The 18,668-nt window shown below is 34.7% G+C and overlaps 3 protein-coding genes across 4 annotated transcripts; 2 read left to right on the top strand and 1 right to left on the bottom strand.

The window, feature by feature from the left end:
• Positions 1-8,116: 8,116 nt before the first annotated feature.
• LOC104826445 (transcription factor LHW-like) lies at positions 8,117-12,414 on the top strand. 2 transcript variants are annotated; one of them, XM_010559141.2, is made up of 11 exons: positions 8,117-8,500; positions 8,652-8,805; positions 9,436-9,600; positions 9,708-9,789; positions 9,864-9,905; positions 9,994-10,053; positions 10,129-11,202; positions 11,288-11,395; positions 11,492-11,599; positions 11,674-11,799; positions 11,964-12,414. In XM_010559141.2, exons 2-11 carry the CDS (start codon positions 8,711-8,713, stop codon positions 12,132-12,134), a joined length of 2,031 nt encoding a protein of 676 aa, XP_010557443.1. In that variant the 5' UTR covers positions 8,117-8,500; positions 8,652-8,710; the 3' UTR covers positions 12,135-12,414. The 2 variants fall into 2 exon arrangements, with proteins under 2 accessions (XP_010557443.1, XP_010557442.1); XM_010559140.2 differs by having other exon boundaries at positions 8,117-8,551.
• A 232-nt stretch (positions 12,415-12,646) lies between these two features.
• LOC104826444 (protein YLS9-like) lies at positions 12,647-13,828 on the top strand. Its single transcript, XM_010559137.1, has one exon. It carries the CDS (start codon positions 12,782-12,784, stop codon positions 13,496-13,498), a length of 717 nt encoding a protein of 238 aa, XP_010557439.1. The 5' UTR covers positions 12,647-12,781; the 3' UTR covers positions 13,499-13,828.
• Positions 13,829-13,864: 36 nt separating this feature from the next.
• Positions 13,865-16,278, bottom strand: LOC104826443 (nuclear speckle splicing regulatory protein 1-like). The gene is made up of 5 exons (XM_010559136.2): positions 16,157-16,278; positions 15,756-15,949; positions 15,530-15,652; positions 14,699-14,917; positions 13,865-14,460 (listed from the first exon to the last, which is right to left on the bottom strand). The coding sequence occupies exons 2-5, from the start codon at positions 15,915-15,917 to the stop codon at positions 14,008-14,010; spliced, it is 957 nt and encodes a 318-aa protein (XP_010557438.1). The 5' UTR covers positions 15,918-15,949; positions 16,157-16,278; the 3' UTR covers positions 13,865-14,007.
• Between the last annotated feature and the right edge of the window lie 2,390 nt (positions 16,279-18,668).

Raw genomic sequence — 18,668 nt, 5'->3', positions numbered from 1 at the left:
TATATATATATATATATATATCATATATATGTGTGTAAATTTAAGACACGGGATATCTCGTAGTCCTCGAAAAGCATCACACAATGCAACAAGGCAAAGTTTGATATGAACTCCAAACATATACATGAATGTATATGTGTGTGTGTATATATATATGGATAGGTGAAGAAATAAATTTTAGAAAAAATATGGTGAGCCAAAAATTAAAATCCATTAAAGTGTGAGAACAGTTAGCAAGTTAGGTGCTAAAACTGTGGACGAGAAAGACGTTGAAACCCTATCTTGTCGGTCGCATTGGAGTTGGGCAAGTACATATATATCTCCTTTCGATTAGGCCAAAAATCTTTTTCATGGCAACATTTTCATACTTAATTATATGTTACTATCTAAAATGAAAACGTATTTTCTATAAAATAAAATAAAAATTCACAATTTTTGATATTTTTTGCTGGCAAGCGTCTATATCACGAGAGTCAAAAATGTTTTTAGTTTAAATCCAAATAAGCATTTCTTTAGCTTTAAAAACTTAACATTAAACTTCATTTAAAATTTAACTCTTGGGGGTTCTAATTTACTTTGCAGTTAGCACATTGCTCTCCGGTAGAATTTTTTTTATAATTAACGTAATAATAATAATATTATTATTTATACATATATATTTTTTTAAAAAAGAACCTGATGAGAGGTTATGGCATGATTCAAAGATTCCAGTAGGGTTTGCACAAGTGGGGGAAGACATGAATTAGGTTAAACCATATATCAGGATCGGAGTACGACAAGTGTGTTGTTTACTTTGGAGAAACCATCATTGCTAATCATCATTTGCCACAACAAGATTTGAGTTTACAAAGCTAAATCTAAATATTAATTTAATTAAAGGTTCCTATATAGATGTGAGATTCAAAAGTGATATATATATACACACACATACATACATACATATATATATATATATATAGTGGTGGGTCGACAAAAGTAGCCATCTTGTGTGTACCACATTATCATGCAACTTCTAATTTTAGACGGCCATTATGGTTATGGAAGCAAAGCTATTCTTTTCTCCCTTTTTTTTTCTTATGCCATCCATTGTTTTATTATAAAGATATAAATATCGTTGTCCTATATCCAATATATATATATATATATGATTGTATATATATGTTAAATATCGATTTAGGGTATTTCGATTAGTTGTTGGAAAATAGTCGTGTTGGATAGTTCTTTCGGTGTGCGTGTGTATCGCATGTGCACACGCAACTAAATTGACTTTGATTCTCTATAACGATATGTCAAATTTGTCACATATTATTGAATATGTAGGCTCCATTCGATCGCCAAGTTCTCTAATCTCTTAAATTCCACCAAAGAAAATACTGAAATATGGAATATACGATTGTTTCATGAGGAAATTTTGTTAGAATTTTAGTGCGGAAATCCCTTCATCTAAAACATTGTATATCGTTAAATAGTAATACAAACATTAATCTATAAAAAAGTTGTAATGGACGAATCTATAGACACATATATTTTATTTACCAGAGCTAAAAAAATATAAACTAATTCTAATTAATGTACATGATCTCGTCTAGAATTTGCTCGTGAGATTACAACTGATTTTATATCCCTAATTATATCTAATTTAGAGATCATGGTCACCACGATACTCGTGCGTACGTCCATCGATATGGAACACTGCTTGTGGGATTGTATAAAAGAATAATGCCAAATTTTAAATATTTATATTTCGTTGGTCCATTTATCAATTTCTCTTTTTTTTTTTTTTGGGTAAAGGTTGCTTTGATTAATAACTGGTTACAAAATGTCACACAATTTCGTAATTTGGATGTCATTGGTTGGACGTTTAAAATCATTTTCATCAAATCTATAAAAGAAAATTTAAGGAATAATTTAAATTAAAAAAAAATACCGACCGACGGAGATGCGGACCACTTAACTTACCATTGGTACTTAGTGGGGTCCACTTCATCTTACACGTGTCTACCTGACAGCACGTTATTGTCAAATCTCATTTACTTTCTTTTTATTTTTATTTTTTTAATTTTCAAAATAATATACCAATCAACTTGATTGCTTTGTGTCCCAATCCCAAATGTCAATCAACTGACGAATAGATTAAAATGAAAAAAAAAAAGGTTTTCGTTTTCTTTTAAAAAAAAAAACTTTTTTAGTTAAACGGTGTCGTGTTGGGCACATTGGCAAGAAAAAAGCCGAATTAAAGATCTGTTGTGGATCCAAGTCCAGGCCCATTTTCTCCTCAAGCTCAAACCCATCTTCAACTAAAGCCCATCCAAGCCCAAGCCTATGATTACAGAGAGAACCTAATCGCTCTCATCCGAGACCATTTCACCAGAAGCTTACGATATTTTTGTGGAACCCGAAACTCAAAAAGAATTTTTGTTTATTTAAATTCACAAAATAATTTATATATTCAGGCAGATTATTAAAGGTTTTATGATATTATTATATAGAATTTATGCATTCCATTTTTTTTCTTCCAAAAACCATAAAAACATGATCTGTTAGTGGAGCGGATCACTGGAGTAGAAACCGAAACAGAATCTGAAAATGCGATTATATATATTATATTATATTATATTTTTCGGATACGAATTAAGGATATGGTGGATCCGAATGAAATAGAGTTCTTACATTCATACGGTCGAAAATTGATGGAAGTCGTATCGATCCAATTGCATAAAACTCCACTCCACAGTTCCAGTTTTGTCTTTTTTCTTTTTTTTTAAAAAAAAAAATAAAAAATAAAATCGTGGACTTGTCAGAGTTTGGATCCGATGATCTCATTGTTTTCGCTTTTGCATAAACGTGTTACATTTTGTATACATTGTAGAATTAGTAATTATCATATATCATTTTCACATTGATTTTTCTGCATATTTGCTAAATGTCAATTTGGCCCATGATTATGAATCACATACATTGTTAATTTTAATAGTAATAATTAACGTATTCCAACCTTTTATATCCAGCTACTCTCCCATCCTTACCCTAAAATTGTGTAAATATTCAATATCGCAGAAGAATTTAAACAAACTTCTTGAAAAACCTTAGCTTAACTTTACACCAACCATTTGAAAGACCATAACATATCTTAACTTCAATATATATATATATATATATATATATATATATATATATTATATGTGTGTGTGTATAAATGGCATTGGACGTTAGTTAATAAAAAAAGATTCGTCATCTTAGCTTTAAAATAGTCAATATTCTCAAGCGTAAAATATCTATTTCTATGTAAAATATAATGACATGAGGGTGTGTAAATGAATATGTATATCCTATCCGTTAGATTACGTGTACATAAGCACAAAGAATCATAAATCGAGTATTTTTAGGCTCTTTTTTTTTCGTTTTATGGTTTGTCAAAATCATATCACCCACTTTGAGATTTTCTGAGATTCGGTGGAGAAGTTTCATTATCTTTTTTTTTTCATTTATAAATTCGACCTACTCGCATTATAACATTTACAAATATACAAATTGAGTTTCCTTTTTTTTTTTTTGTGGGGGGGGGGATATCAAATCATGACATGTGACAACTTACAACCTTCTTAAAGCTTGACATAAAATATAAGACATGTCAATGTGTGAAATTCACTGCTTGTTTTTTGTTTTTTTTAATCATAACATTAAACACTTAAAATTACAATTCCAATAAATTGAAATGAATTGCGTCACAATGGGATAAGTTGTTAATTCTAAGACTAATAATTATATGTTTTTTATCTTTAACTATGAGTGAAAAAATACCAAATTTAAATACATGTTTATTATTAAAGTTAGGTGTGAATATTTGGAATTTCACTTAGTTTATTTTTTTTTTTCAATTATTTAGATTTCGTAATTGAAGATTAGTTAGTACTGTCTTTTTATTGATAAAGATAAGTTGTTGAATAAGGATAGGGATTTTTTTTTTTTGCGTATGTATATTATGTTAATTTGACCTAAAGATATTTTAGATTAATATTTACACAACGTTCTTTTAATATTAATGATATACAATTTTATGATTGTCGATATGAGAGAGTGGCTGCATGCCTTCAATTTTTTCCCCTTTTTTTCCGTATTGTTCAAAAAGTCTTAATTATGATTTTTTTTTTCAAAAAGTAAAAAGGAAAATACATAAATAGCATAATAACAATCAAAGTGTTTGACTTTATTTTCTCTTTTATGGTGGGTCAACTTACAGAAGGGGGAGATTTATAACGATTTTCATAACCATTAATGCAATTACTTTATACTTTTATATAACAGTGTGTGTGTGTGTGTGTATATACATACACACGTATTCAGAAAATGTAAATATAAGACTGCAATTCTCATACGTTTCTCTATCGAACCCTGGATTTGGATAATCTGATAAGTACATCGGGTCAGGTAATGAGATAGATACATGAATTTTATGGGTGACAAAAAATAAGAAAGAAATTTCATATGGACGGTGGCCAAAAAAATTCTGAATCACACAAATATATATATATATATATATATATATATATATATATATATTAGACTATTAATTAAGTATTCGATGTTTTACATAACTATATGCATCTATTAAAAAATTATAGGAATATAATTAAATCAAAAGAATCTGATCAAAATTAAAATTCCATAATCCCTGCGGATTTTAATTGGACTTTTTTGGTTTGCAGAATTAGAGAGTCATTTAGACAAATTAAATAATAAATTATTCTCGTCTCTTTGGACGTATGTAATGTCTGTCCACACCACAGTGTGTGTATATATATGTATATATAGATCGGGTTCGTGTTTACTTAGACAATAAATCTCTTAATGACAGAGATTTATGGTATCTTTCTAATTTTGGATTGAAGAATAAGAAAGAATCGCATTCTGAAAGATTACAAGGCTCCCTGTTTTCTTGTAATATTGTAGAGAGAGAAAGATAACGACAGAACGACAGATCATTGCATGAGAAAGAAACACATTTTTTGATTAAACTCTTTTGTCTTTGTTCCATTATTATTATTATTATTATTATTATTATTATTATTATTATTATTATTATTATTATTATTATTATTATTATTATTATTATTATTATTATTATTATTATTATTATCACTCTCTTCAGTTACAACTTTTTTATTTTATTTTTAAATTTGGTCTATTACTAATAAGGTTTGGTTGTGATAATGTTTTGCTTACACAACCCGACATTGTTGTCGGAATTTTAAAACTTGGTCAATAAATTTGTGATTTATCTGTGGATGGAATGGATACTAATTCAAGGCATCTTAAATTAATTAGAAGTTGTAACTAATGGTTTAGAACGGGACTTAAACAAAAAACTAACTTACTTTTGAGATTTAAAATATATTTTAAAAATTAAGATAGATTAAAAAAATACCATGATTAAAAAACACAAAAAAAAGGGACGAACCTTCATGCGTCTCCAACTCAGCATTCCAACTTTTTATGTAAATTCCTATTTTTTTTTAAAGATTTTATCGCTTAAACTTTTGTCACACTTTTAAAAGTTTAAATTAGTTTTTATTATTTTAAATTTATGTTTCTTTGAATCATAGGCTTTTTTAGAAACCCTGGAATAGCCGGTTACCTTCAATCTGGGCCATTCATTTTTGTGGGCCCCTATGTAAGATCTTTCAATCAATGACTAATAAACCACGGGAAACTCCATGTACACCATTCACATATGTAATACTATTATCCATAAGCTATCGTCGACGAACCAACAAACCACCAAGAAAAAATAATCATACTGTAATATAATATTCTCTTCGATCAAACAAATTTTCTAATATTTTTTTTTTATTAAATAGAATTTTCAGTATTTCAGATTAACATATATATAAATGATAGTAAGATATGAGGTAAATATATTTCGCAAGCTTTTATATATATATATATATATATATAATATACAAGAAGAAATCGCAGGGATCTAAGCAAGAAAGAATGTTTATATGCAGACTTTTTTATAAAAGGTTTCGACAATATCTGACATGCGAGCGACCAGTTGAAAAATACTTATTTTTAATATATAAAAATAATTGAATCAAATCGAATAATATATACATATATTTAAATCTTATTTGATTTAAAAAGTTATTATTTATTAATTTTCTAATGATTATTATAATAAAATAAATAAAAATCAAAAGTTATAAAAAATAAAAAATCGAATGAGAATAAAATTGAAAGCGAAAGGAAATTGAACTTAACATTCAAACAAAAATAATTATACAAAAGAAAACGCAAGTGAAAGTTACCAAATACACAGAATTTAAGTTAAAGCGGACCAAAATATACTTTAAAAATCGAACAGAAATAATCATACCAAAATATTTATTTTTTTTATAAAAAAATTAACATTCTCACTAGATATACACTCCTAATAAGAACTAGCAAGTGGTAGTAAATTTTGTTTTAATTTCCATAAAAAAAAGGAGAGAGAGAGAGAGAGAATAAAAATGATGGAAGGGAGATGAATATGGGTTTGTGGTCTCGACACCGAAACGCATGCCGATGAAGCAAAGAGGAAATAAAATTGAATTTCCAAAATGTGTGTTGTTGTTGCCCAAAGTCATTATGCTTCATTATATGCACTCTATTACCCCGTCATAGTATTACTTTCCACGTGTCCTTTTACTCCCATCATTCCCTCACCTAAAATTCTCAATCTCAATGTATACACGCATGTTTGTGTGTATGTATATGTGCGTATGGTTCCATATATGTACCAAAATGTCTTATTGTCACGATGTGTATCATACAAACACATGCACAAATGTTATATACACATATATGCATGTATTCATGTGAATGTGTGCGGGGTTACAGGGCAATGCTGTAAATATGAGGGAAAATGGAGGGGCAAAATGTCATGAGTGACGTCATCAACACATTATCTAACATCTGCTCCCGCAGAGTACTTACAGGCTCTCGACATCTATCTTCTCTTCCTCCGACCACTCACATCTCTCTACACTGTCTTTTTCTGCTCTTTTTTATTTTTATTTTCCCCAAATATTCTCTCCTATAAAATTTTATTTTATTTACTCGAAACCCTATATAACATAGAAATATGCAAAAAATAAAATAAAAAATATAACGCTAAAGAATGTTCAAGAATCAAATTATATATCTATAACATGGATGGTTTTATTGGAAATATACGGATACAACTACTAAATTACTTGTTCTTTTATCACTGACCATCAGATATTTGTTTTCATATACTGTTTCGTAATAATTCGATAATTAAATATACCTAATTGATAGTTTTACAATTTAATAAAAATATCGTGTCATATGAATGTTTGATATAAGAGAACAAATATATTGATTTTTTTAAATTATAAAACTGTGTTCATTTTTTAATGACTAGTTCCGTTAATAGTTGTTATGATATGTTTTAAGATTTCATGATTTTCTCTACATATCTAACAACTCTATAATATTTAATTTCCCCCACATGCATTACTCGTCATAACTTTTAAATCAGTACAATAATAGATATTTAATTGTTTATTGTGAAAAAAAAAACTTTAATGATACCAATAGCACCCACCAAATCAAACCGTATGAAAATTTTGAAGACCATTTATTACAAATCATAGACTTGGAGCTTTTATTAATGAACCAACACATAAAGTACGTCGTTAATCTCAGGTAAATATGAAATACATTTCTAAACCAAGGAACAATTATCTTTACATATATATATATATATATATATATATATATATATATAATTCTCCAGGAATTTTTTAGGTTTTCAATTAATTTTTGATTTCCAGTTAATTGTAATTATTTAATTATTTGGAACGTCTTTTAAACCACCGGGATACAATACATGTATCTTTTTCTCTGTTTTTTTTTTACAAAAAGAAAAACACTTTTTGGTTTTTCCATAAATCAAGTAATAAATTATTCGTCTAAATCCATCGGAAACCGACAAAAGACTTCGACAACCAGACTCAATGGCACAATCCTGTAATTTCTAGTGAAAATCGTGTCCCTTTTCGAACTCTTCATCTTCTCTGTTTAATAAGATGTCACATTTGGCCGGTTTCCAATTTTCAGAGAGGAATAAGAGAGAGAGGCAAAAAACCAAAGCACTGGAAACCGCAAAACAAAAATAAAAGCAGCAAAAAGGAAGTTCCTTTTGGTTTTAACTCAGATCATTTTCCAGTTCTTGAAGCTGTAACAATGGCTGGAATCATTGAAATCCTCAAGCTCGAAGCTTGGAGTATATTGTAGAAGAGGAAGAGACAAAAGAAACTTCTTTTCGCTTCTTCGTTCCTATTTTTTTCTGGGTTCTTTTCTCTGTCTCTTCCTTTTTTTTTTCTTGATCGAGAAATGGGATGCCGGAGTATGATCGCCGGAAACTTGGACCCCGAGCGGAAACAGAGTGGCGGACTCAGAACGAGACAGGCCGGACGAGGATCTTGTCGTGGAAGTTAGTTCTGTTCATCACTCCATTCCAAAAAAAAAGTTCCTTTAAGAGAATGTAATATTTTGTTGTTTCTTTCGTCGATTTCATGTTTCAGAGTTGTTGGATGTTCATTCTGAGGATTTATTTGGCCTTTTTTCTTTTTTCTTCTGGGCAGTTTGATTTTTCACTGTTGTTGCTGAAAATCGTTCTTGTCCGGAGAGAGAGAGAGAAGACATGGGGGTGTTGCTGAGAGAAGCATTGAGAACGGTTTGCGTGAACAACCAGTGGTCTTACGCTGTTTTTTGGAAGATCGGCTGTCAAAATGCTAGGTATGCTTCTGATTTTCTTTTGTTCTCTGTTTGGTTGCTGGGAAAATGGATGGAAAAACTGGAACGAAGATGGAAACTTGGCTGCTGAGAAAACGTAAGAGAAGAAAATAAAGGTTTCATAAAAGACACGAGTAAGCGCGGTTTATGCATTATGGGCTCAGTTTTGTTTTCATCTATCGAATTTCAACTAAGATCTGGAAATCGGATCTGGTGGGGCTTCTGAAGAACCCTTTGCAAAACGTGATAAATAGTTTCCAATTTGATACCTTTTTCGAAGAGGGCTGGGCTCAGATCTTGAGGACGACAAGAATTTCAGCTGTTTAATCTGTTTTAGATTTTACAGTTTATTTAACGTATCTGTTATCCTGTTTCCTGGAATCTTGGAATCATCTGTTTGGTTTGATCTTGTTTGTCCTAAAGAATCTCTGGATTTGTGTTTGACCATCCACGAATCATATCCTCTCTTTTGACCCTTTTTTTTCGTTGTTTAGACAAAAAAACTTTAAAGATTGTATCTTTCTGCTGTCAGCTTATTGCGGTGATGTTCTTGGGTTCTCACAAATCTGTATGTTCCTACGATCTTATAACCGAATCTTTATGGATATGTTTTTTTCTTCTTGTTTTATCCAGCTTGCTGATTTGGGAGGAATGTTACCACGAGACGACAGTGAGCTCACTTCCTCCAAGAATTTCTGGATTTAGCCCTTCCCATGTCAGCACCAGAGGGAGCGAGAAAATTCCTCTTTTGACGAATCGAATGATGTTGAACAGTCGGATTGTTCTTGTAGGTGAAGGGTATGAATCTGTTTCTACTCATCTTGCTTTTGTAGAATCTTTCAAGAATCTTGAATCTTCGATCTTGACAATGAACCAAGAACTGTATTCATCTTCTCTTTCTTCAGATTAGTCGGTCGAGCTGCCTTTGCAGGGCACCATCAGTGGATTCTAGCCAACAGATTTAACCGTGATGTTCATCCCCCTGAGGTATATACACACATATACGTACATACGATGTTGGTTTAAGGGAGTTTGATCTTTCTTTTTTTGGTGGATCGTAGGTTATAAACGAGATGCTTCTCCAATTCTCGGCTGGTATTCAGGTTGGATATTCAGCCTTTTCCTTCAGCATTTGTTCGGATTTTTAGCTCGTTGTAACGTTTTGAGGTTACTCTTTTTGTTTTCCTGCAGACTGTTGCAGTTGTTCCGGTCCTCCCACACGGGATTGTTCAACTCGGTTCTTCTTTGCCTGTAAGTTCTTGGCATCGAATTTTTGGTTCTTGATTGAATTTGCTATCCTCATCTGTAAAGCTGTTTCCTGTTCAGATAATGGAGAGCTTGGGTTTCGTAAACGACGTGAAGCGTCTTATCCTGCAACTCGGATGTGTTCCCGGAGCTCTTCTGTCTGAAACTTACAGGACAGAAGAAGGATCTGCAGATTTGATCGGAGTTCCTGTTTCCCGGATAATACCGTCGCAAGAACACAATGTCCTAACTGAGACTAGCAGACAGCATTTCAACTCGTCTGAACCAAACCTTCGAGGTTATCTTGTCGATGAACGAGAAATCAGAAGCAGGCCATCGGAAGAATGGGAAAACACATCATGTATTCTGGCAGGTGGAGTTGTATCTTCAAACCCTGACATGTGGCTCAACGGAATGTTTTCTTCTACTTTTGACACCGGGGTGGAGCAACAGATTCTGCCATACCCGCCCGGGACTCGAGAAAACGACAACATGACAAAGGAGTGCTCGGTTATTGAAGTATGCGGTGATATCATTTCCAAGAACTCGCCCGGAAGTGGAAGTGACTTGTTTGATATTTTGGGTTTGGATCACAAGAAGAAAGGGTTTGATGACGGTTGGAGTGTTTCGCAGATTGATGGACCCAACACAAAGACAGAAATGGGTTCCGGGATTTTTTCAGGATACGAGGTTTCGGGGACAGATCATCTCTTAGATGCTGTGGTCTCGGGAGCTTGCTCGTCTTCCAAACAGATTTCAGATGATACTTCTGAATCTTGTAGAACCACTTTAACCAAAGTTAGTAACTGCTCAGTTAACACTAGAGCCAAGAACAGCTTTCATGGCGACTTTTCGGAGATCCTGAAGACAGAAAAGAAACACGGGTCTGGTAATGATCATAGTTTGGGTGGTTGTTCTCAGACAACATCGATTTACGGGTCTCAGATCAGTTCTTGGGTTGAACAATCACACGGCTGGGAGCATCAGGGAAGTGTATCCAAAGGGTATTCCAGGATGAATAAAAACGAGAACCCGAAACCAGCGAACCGTAAAAGGCTTAAACCGGGAGAAAACCCGAGACCTAGACCTAAGGATCGGCAGATGATCCAAGACCGTGTCAAGGAGCTGCGAGAAATCATACCCAACGGGGCAAAAGTAAGTGATGATATTTCTCCATTCATCTTCCGAACTCACCCACTGAAAGATATCTAACAAAAACCCCGGTTCGTGATCTTTACAGTGCAGTATAGACGCGCTTCTGGAACGTACGATCAAACACATGCTGTTCTTGCAAAATGTAACGAAGCATACCGATAAGCTGAAACAACAAACCGGAGAATCCACCAAGGTGATAATGATGGACAAAACCTCATCTTTTCTCATATATGATAAGAAAAACCCGAAAGCAATATCAAATTCTTGGATTCTTGTTTTTTTTCCTCAGATGACGAAGGAAGGAGGGGCAACGTGGGCATTCGAAGTCGGGACACAGTCTTTGATCTGTCCGATCGTTGTAGAGGATCTAAACCCGCCTCGCTGTTTCCAAGTCGAGGTAACGGATAACTCTCTTCATCAGTTTACATTTCGGAAGCAACCGTTTGATATATGCATCGGATTCCTCTGCAGATGCTGTGCGAACAACGCGGATTCTTCCTGGAAATCGCTGATTGGATCAGAAGCTTAGGAGTAACCATCTTGAAGGGTGCCATGGAAACTCGTAACGACAAGATCTGGGCACGGTTCGCTGTCGAGGTAAGAAGCTGCCTTATCCGAACTTAAGAACTCGACTTTGTCGACGATCTTTCTCGCGAGTAACTCGAACTGAAATGTCAAATTTTTTACAGAATCTTGTTGAGTAGGACCCTTTTTTTGGATTGGTAGTGAGAGGATTTTCGGTTTTTCGTTTCGGTTTTCAGGCCAACCGGGATGTGACAAGAATGGAGATGTTCATGCAACTGGTGAATGTTTTCGAGCAGAGGATGAAATGCGTTGGAGGAGCTACCAACAACACATTGGATGGTATTAACGACTCGATGCCCATGAACGGTTTGTCACAAACCGCCTTAACCGGGGGATGTTCAGTGTAGGAGAAAACCAGACCGAACCGATCCGGTTTGGTTTTGTCTGGCTGTAAAATGGGTTACGAGCGAGTCGTGGGTCTGGGGTTTTGGGTGGGTGACTCGCTATGAGTAACAAAGTTCCTGTCTGATCCGTAAACACCCGTTTGAGGTTTTTGTTTGTATATGTTTTGTTCTTTTGAGGGGTTTTCTGTTATAAGGTCTTTTTTTTTATTTAAAAAAAAATACTTTTACTTATTTTGACGGTTTAATTCCATGAATTTGATGCGGTTGTTGAGTTTTGGTTGAATGTAATTTTATAATTTTACATTGGCACAAAGGGTAAAAAACGGAAAAAAAAAAAGAAAGCCAAAAAAGAGATTTTGTGAAACTTTCACACAATTTCGTAATTATAAAAATAATATTCGATTTTCTTGAATTGAATAGATATTTCCTTACTCGTACGAACCGACGCGGTTTTCGAATTAAGGAGAATTTGTTTGGTGCTAAATGTAATAACGATTTATATATATTATTGTTAAAAGGAAACAAATCCCAAATCATTTGGTATTTTGAGTAAATTTAATTTACAATAAAATCTCTTGCTCTTCTTCTACTCCATCTGGGTTTTACTCAATCTCTCCGCCAATTCCAAATCCCTAGATTTTGCTCGAATCATGCAGGACTCCTCCAGACCCGTCACTGGGTATCCGTACCCGAACCCGTACCCGAATCCGCCGCCACCATCCGCCACCGTCAACGGCTATCCTCCGCCGCTCGCCGACGCCTACCGTTACCACTACCCGCCACCGCAGACTAACCCACGCGCCGCCCTCTACCGCCGTCTCTTCATAATTTTCATGGCGGTCCTCCTCGTATTGGGTTTTGCCCTCTTCATCTTCTTCCTCGTCGCTCGACCCCGCTTGCCCGATGTCAACATCAACTCTGTCTCCGTCTCCAGATTCATCGTCTCCAACAGTACGATCTCGGGGGAGTGGGATGTCCAGTTCCAGTTCCGAAACCCTAATTCGAGGATGTCACTGTACTACGATGACGTCGACAGTGGCGTGTTCTACCGCAGATCGTTGCTGTCGGAGTCGCACCTCCCGCCGTTCGATCAGGGAACGAAGGATCAGACGGCAATCAACGCCACGCTGTCGACCGTTTCGAATTACTTGGAGGGTAGACTGTTGGATTCGATGGGCAGGGAGAGGGCGGCGCATGGGGTCGTGGCGTTCGACCTGCAGCTTACCTCCATCGTCGGATTCAGATACGGAGCAATCCGACGGAGGAGATTCGTCACGGTAGTCTGCATAGGTGTGGCGGTGAACTTAAGGGCGAACAGTACCACCGGGACGATGATCAACCCGGGGAAGGAGTGCGTCGTCTACTGAAGTGAGCGAGTTTCCGAGTTCGATTCTTTTGTTGCCTTTTAGTTCATAGGATAGGATACTCACTAGGGCTATGCAATTTCGGATTAAAGACAAGACTTGACAGTTTCTTCGATTTGGGTTTCTTACCATGTGACAATGAAGCCCTTATGTTTTGGATCTGGAAAATAAAAATCGGTGGGTAGGTTTAGGGAGAATCAGATTTTTCCGTGTAATTTCATTTCATATGAAGTGATGCCGATGCCATCATCATCATCATCATCATCATCATCATCCATGTTTTTATGTATCTACAACTGGGCATTGTGATTTGACACAATTTTTTTTGGGTTATTAATCGTAAAGATCTCTTCTTTTCCTGATATGATATGGTCCAAAGATTATATTTGATAAAACTGTTACAGTTGGTACAAGTGAATATGCAATTTGGTCAACATTTCTGCAAACTGAGTTTCATATCATTGTAAACAAAGTTCACAACAGTGTATGATGAAATCTGCCTCCAGAAGAAATTAATATGGTGCCTTTGCCTTTTTACGGGCCAAGAAACGCTCTTTGGCGGCAGTGATTGCGTCTTCGCTTCTCTTGTGATGGCTGCTCGGCTTTGGTTCGTCGTTTTTCGGCTCTATAACCGATGAATCTTTCGGCTCGGGAGCTGCAGCTGAACTCCTCTTCTCAGCAGCTTGCTTCGAGTCTTGGGGTTCAGCCCCTGAAGAAATGTTTCCTGCCGAGGAAGGTTCCGGATGAGCTATTGCAGGTTCGGGAGATGGATTCTTGTCGAGCGCATCTGTTTCCTTCTCTTCTGACACCTTTCCCTTTCTCAGTTCCTCCGGTTTTTCTGCCTTCCTTTGTTCCTCGAGTCTCTTCGCCTCTCTAGCCTCTCTAGCCTCGGCCTCTTTCGACCCGAATGCCACATTTTTTCCGAGGTTGAAGTAGAAATCACTCAAGTCTTTCTTCTTTGTAACCTGAAGAAGATAGAATATATCAAGAAAAAGGGTTGAGTGCTGTTATCACCATGGATTCGACAAGATCAAGGGCGAAATATGCGTCGAAACGAATAAAATAGAGAGCCCATCTTCAAAGTGACCTCGAGGTAAAACTCTGGTCAATGAAAGAACACATTACTAAGTACTGCAGTTAAACCTAGGAGATAATAATTTAATTGGCTAATGAGATCATGGATTTGATTAAGCCGAAACTTACATCCTCTTTTTCCTCCCGAAGTTCACGCAATCTTTCTTCTTCCATCCACTTCTGCTGCTCCTCGAGCTTCCTTCTGTAGGCGCCTGTGATAAACTTGTCTTTATCGGCATAAAGGTGCTCGTCTTTGGACCTCTCTTTTGATAGTTTCCTCTCATAGACAATCTCTTGTTCTTTCTTCCTACGATCTGCCTGTTGCATCAAATGCTGAATATATCTTGGCTGCAGAGAAGAAAAAGGAATGCGACGTTAGCACGCAAATCAATCAAATTCAATCCTAAAATGTTCAATATGCAAATCAATCATAATCTGCAGTAGAACTTAAAGTTCCTGAGAGATACACTACAAGGAAACAAAAAGATGATTCCACAGTATAAGCCCCACAGTTCAATTCTTCATATGAAATACTAGCTACCTGTGCTAAATCCGTTTTTTTTTTCAATCTTAAGGAGATATTTCAAATCGAGCGAGTTTTTTTTTCCCGGTTCTGGGCACTCAATCGAGTAGCAGTATAAGCAGGTTATGCAAATGCACACATCTTTCCTACCCAGAACTATTTTTGTTGTTTTAACACTTCTCAAAAAGGAAGATTAACACCCTATGGTGCTCCTGAATTTCATTCACCCTGACCTTAAAACCGATAAACGGGAATGCATTGCTTGATAACGGCTAAAAATGCCGCTTATAAACATGGGAATCATTGCCACGTTCGAAACAACATGATTCCAGAAATAAGATTATGCAAATACCAAGACAAAATATCTAGAGGAGTTAGATTTCTGAACATATAACTAGAAACCATGCTAACAATTTCAATGTTCCATGGATCAGTACCTTTCGTTCCTCGTGATCTTGCATCCGAGGAAGCACCTCCTTCTGTTTCATATCGTCGTAAACCTCGTCGTAAGAAAAAGCCGAAGGATCCTCCTCCAAGGCTTTCTTATGTTGCTCTTCAATCTACAAACAAAACCCGCCAAGAAAAACAGCAAAGCAGTGATCATAAAGGAGATAGAAACCAAAAAAACTGACAAGTACGACTCTAGGGATGAAAAAATCACACCTCCTTGAGAGCCTTGTTCTTCGAACCTTGTCGAATGATCTCCTTCTCCACATCATCGTCATCGTCGTCGCGGAAAATCGGAGCAGTCGGAAGCGGCGGTCGAGTCGCCGGCTGCTTCTTCTGCGACGGGGGAACCCTAAGCTGCAAACCGTACTTCTTCATCTTCGAATTCGTCTTCCCAAAAATTCCAATTCCTACAAATAAACAAAATCGGAAGTTACTGCCACAACAAATATCAGAACGAAAACGAAGAAAATTTTCACTGAAAACCCTTCGAGAACACTAGGGAAACACGAATTCAGTGATTTTTTTCACCCAAATCTTCTTATCACTTCTTCGATCAACAAAGATGAAGAACAATAAACTCAAAAACCGAATTACAGGTTGAAGTATAATCTTACCAGAGAATCGAATCAAACGATTTCGGCTCCGGAATAAGAAATCGAACTACAAGTTCAGAGCATTTGAAGAATCGAGAAAAGGGTATTGAGTTCGAGCGAAAGAGATGAAGATTAGCGAATTAACAGATCCGGGTCACGTCATATCGAGTTTTGGGGCCGAACTTTGTTTTAAAATAATAAAAAAGTGACCTTAGGCCCAATAATGCAGCCCATTAGATCATCCGTCTTGGCCCATTAACAATGAGTTCATGTATTTCTGGCATCTCAATTTATTACTTTTTTTTCTTTCTTTTTTTATAAATAAATTGTTATATCTTTATATTATTTTATTTTTGCGACCGTGTGAAAATTTTTTAAATCTTTCGACATTACATGATTTGTCAAAGATTGCTATGAAACCACACAACCATGAAGATGCATCGAATTAAATTTATTTTTTCCTAAAGCGTTGCTTACAATTGTCATTTTCCGTATTTAACTTGCTATTATTACTGTTTCGTAATTACTGAATTTATTATATAATTATTTATTCTCGTGGGGGAGGAAAATTAGGGTTTTGGAGGTGGTGGTGGGTACCGCACTTCCAGTTCCCGCCATTTTTATATACAGAGAGAGAGAGAGGGGCGAATTTATCGTTCATCGCAAAAGGCGCGAACCGTCGATTCCCTTCTTCCTCCGTTGACCACTAAATTATGTTAGTAACATAATAAATAATAATCATCCCGAAAAATATTGAAACAGTAACAGTCCACAAGCATTTTATTTCTCTTTTTCCCCCCCTTTAACGGTTGCTTTCTTTCTTTCTTTTTTTTTTAAAAAAAATATTTATTTATTTTTTCTATAAAAAAATGAGCTCTCCAATATTTATTTTTTAAATATTTTGAAATATTGTTACGATTTTTATATCTCACCGGTTTTTAATTTGAACTCGGTTTAATGTTATGATATTTCATTCTAGTCAATTTTATTATCTGAATCAAAATTAATTTGATATTAAAAATATTGTCACGAAAAATAATAAATAAAAATAAAATACCACCTAACTCTTTACCAAAAGGAATTAATTGGTCAAATAAGTTCATTTTTTTTAGGTGCACATGGAAAACATTAATTTATTTTAGGAAAATATCGGTGAAACAGAATCGAAATAATCAAGCGTACCTTGACACGTTGAAATTTCTATTGTTTTTTTAATATATATAGTAATAGTAAAAAATATCGTAAATAGGCGTGTAAAAACCACCATACATATATATATATATATATATAATATATATCAATGCAAATAATTACTATTTAGATAAGTGCCTAACAATTAAAAATGTTTTAAACTCCCCTTCTTATTTAGACAAGCACTCATGTTGTACATTTATAAACGTTTAAACCACATTTAATTCTTATTTTAGGTTTCTTTCGAAACATAAATCAATATTTGTTAGATTAAATCGGTGGTCTAATGTTCGCACACCAAAATTTCAAAACCGTAAATGCTTATTTTAGGCTTCCTTCGAAATATAAATTAATATGGGTTTAGATTAAATCTGTCAATTTAATCTTAAAAAACATTGTTGGTTAAATTGTAGTTTACAATTAGATTAATAATCGAATCAGAGTATTAGAACTTAATTCGATATTAAAAAATCAATTGTTTATAATCTGAATTCGAACTATTCGAATAAAAAATAACAGAAAAATTAACAATTTAAATTCAAATCGAAATAAGACATTTCTACCTAATCTAGTTTGGGTATGGTCTAAAACGACATTAATTTGGGATTAAAATATTTAAACAAAATCTTTTGATCTCCTAATCCTTGAGATAAGTCATTTAATCTCGGAGTTAAGTAAAAAAAACTATGCATACCAAATAATCGTCGGAACTAATAAATACTCTTATTTTATCAAAAAAAAACTAATAAATACTCTTTTGAATTTTCGGAGATTTTGTTTGTCGTTATTATTTTATCACCTTTCTCTGTGGGATTCTTTTTTTTTAATTATTTTTTGGATGATAAAAAAGGTTAATTCCCTCGCCCGTTTCTCCTCCATTTTCCCTCGTTTTCTTCTTCGCTTTCACTCTCTTTCTCTCTCCCGCTTTTTTTTTCCTTCTTCCCAAACAACACCCAGATCTACCTCAGGCTTTTCTCATAGTCGTTATTATTTTATCACCTTTCTCTGTGGGATTCTTTTTTTTTAATTATTTTTTGGATGATAAAAAAGGTTAATTCCCTCGCCCGTTTCTCCTCCATTTTCCCTCGTTTTCTTCTTCGCTTTCACTCTCTTTCTCTCTCCCGCTTTTTTTTTCCTTCTTCCCAAACAACACCCAGATCTACCTCAGGCTTTTCTCATACCATCCACTAAATCAAATCTATTCCTATCGATCCATTTCTTGAAACCCAGATCCTGAATTGTGTTACAACGTATTAAATCCGATCGGTTACTCCATTTCTAGGGTTCATGTTGGATTTTCCGGCGCCAAACGACCATTCGCTGCGGCAACAACATCGTCGGC

Source organism: Tarenaya hassleriana, unplaced genomic scaffold, assembly GCF_000463585.1.
Source record: "Tarenaya hassleriana unplaced genomic scaffold, ASM46358v1 Cleome5, whole genome shotgun sequence".
NCBI lineage: Eukaryota > Viridiplantae > Streptophyta > Magnoliopsida > Brassicales > Cleomaceae > Tarenaya > Tarenaya hassleriana.
Note: the sequence above shows the minus strand (reverse complement) of the source record. Positions and strands in the feature narration are given on the sequence as shown.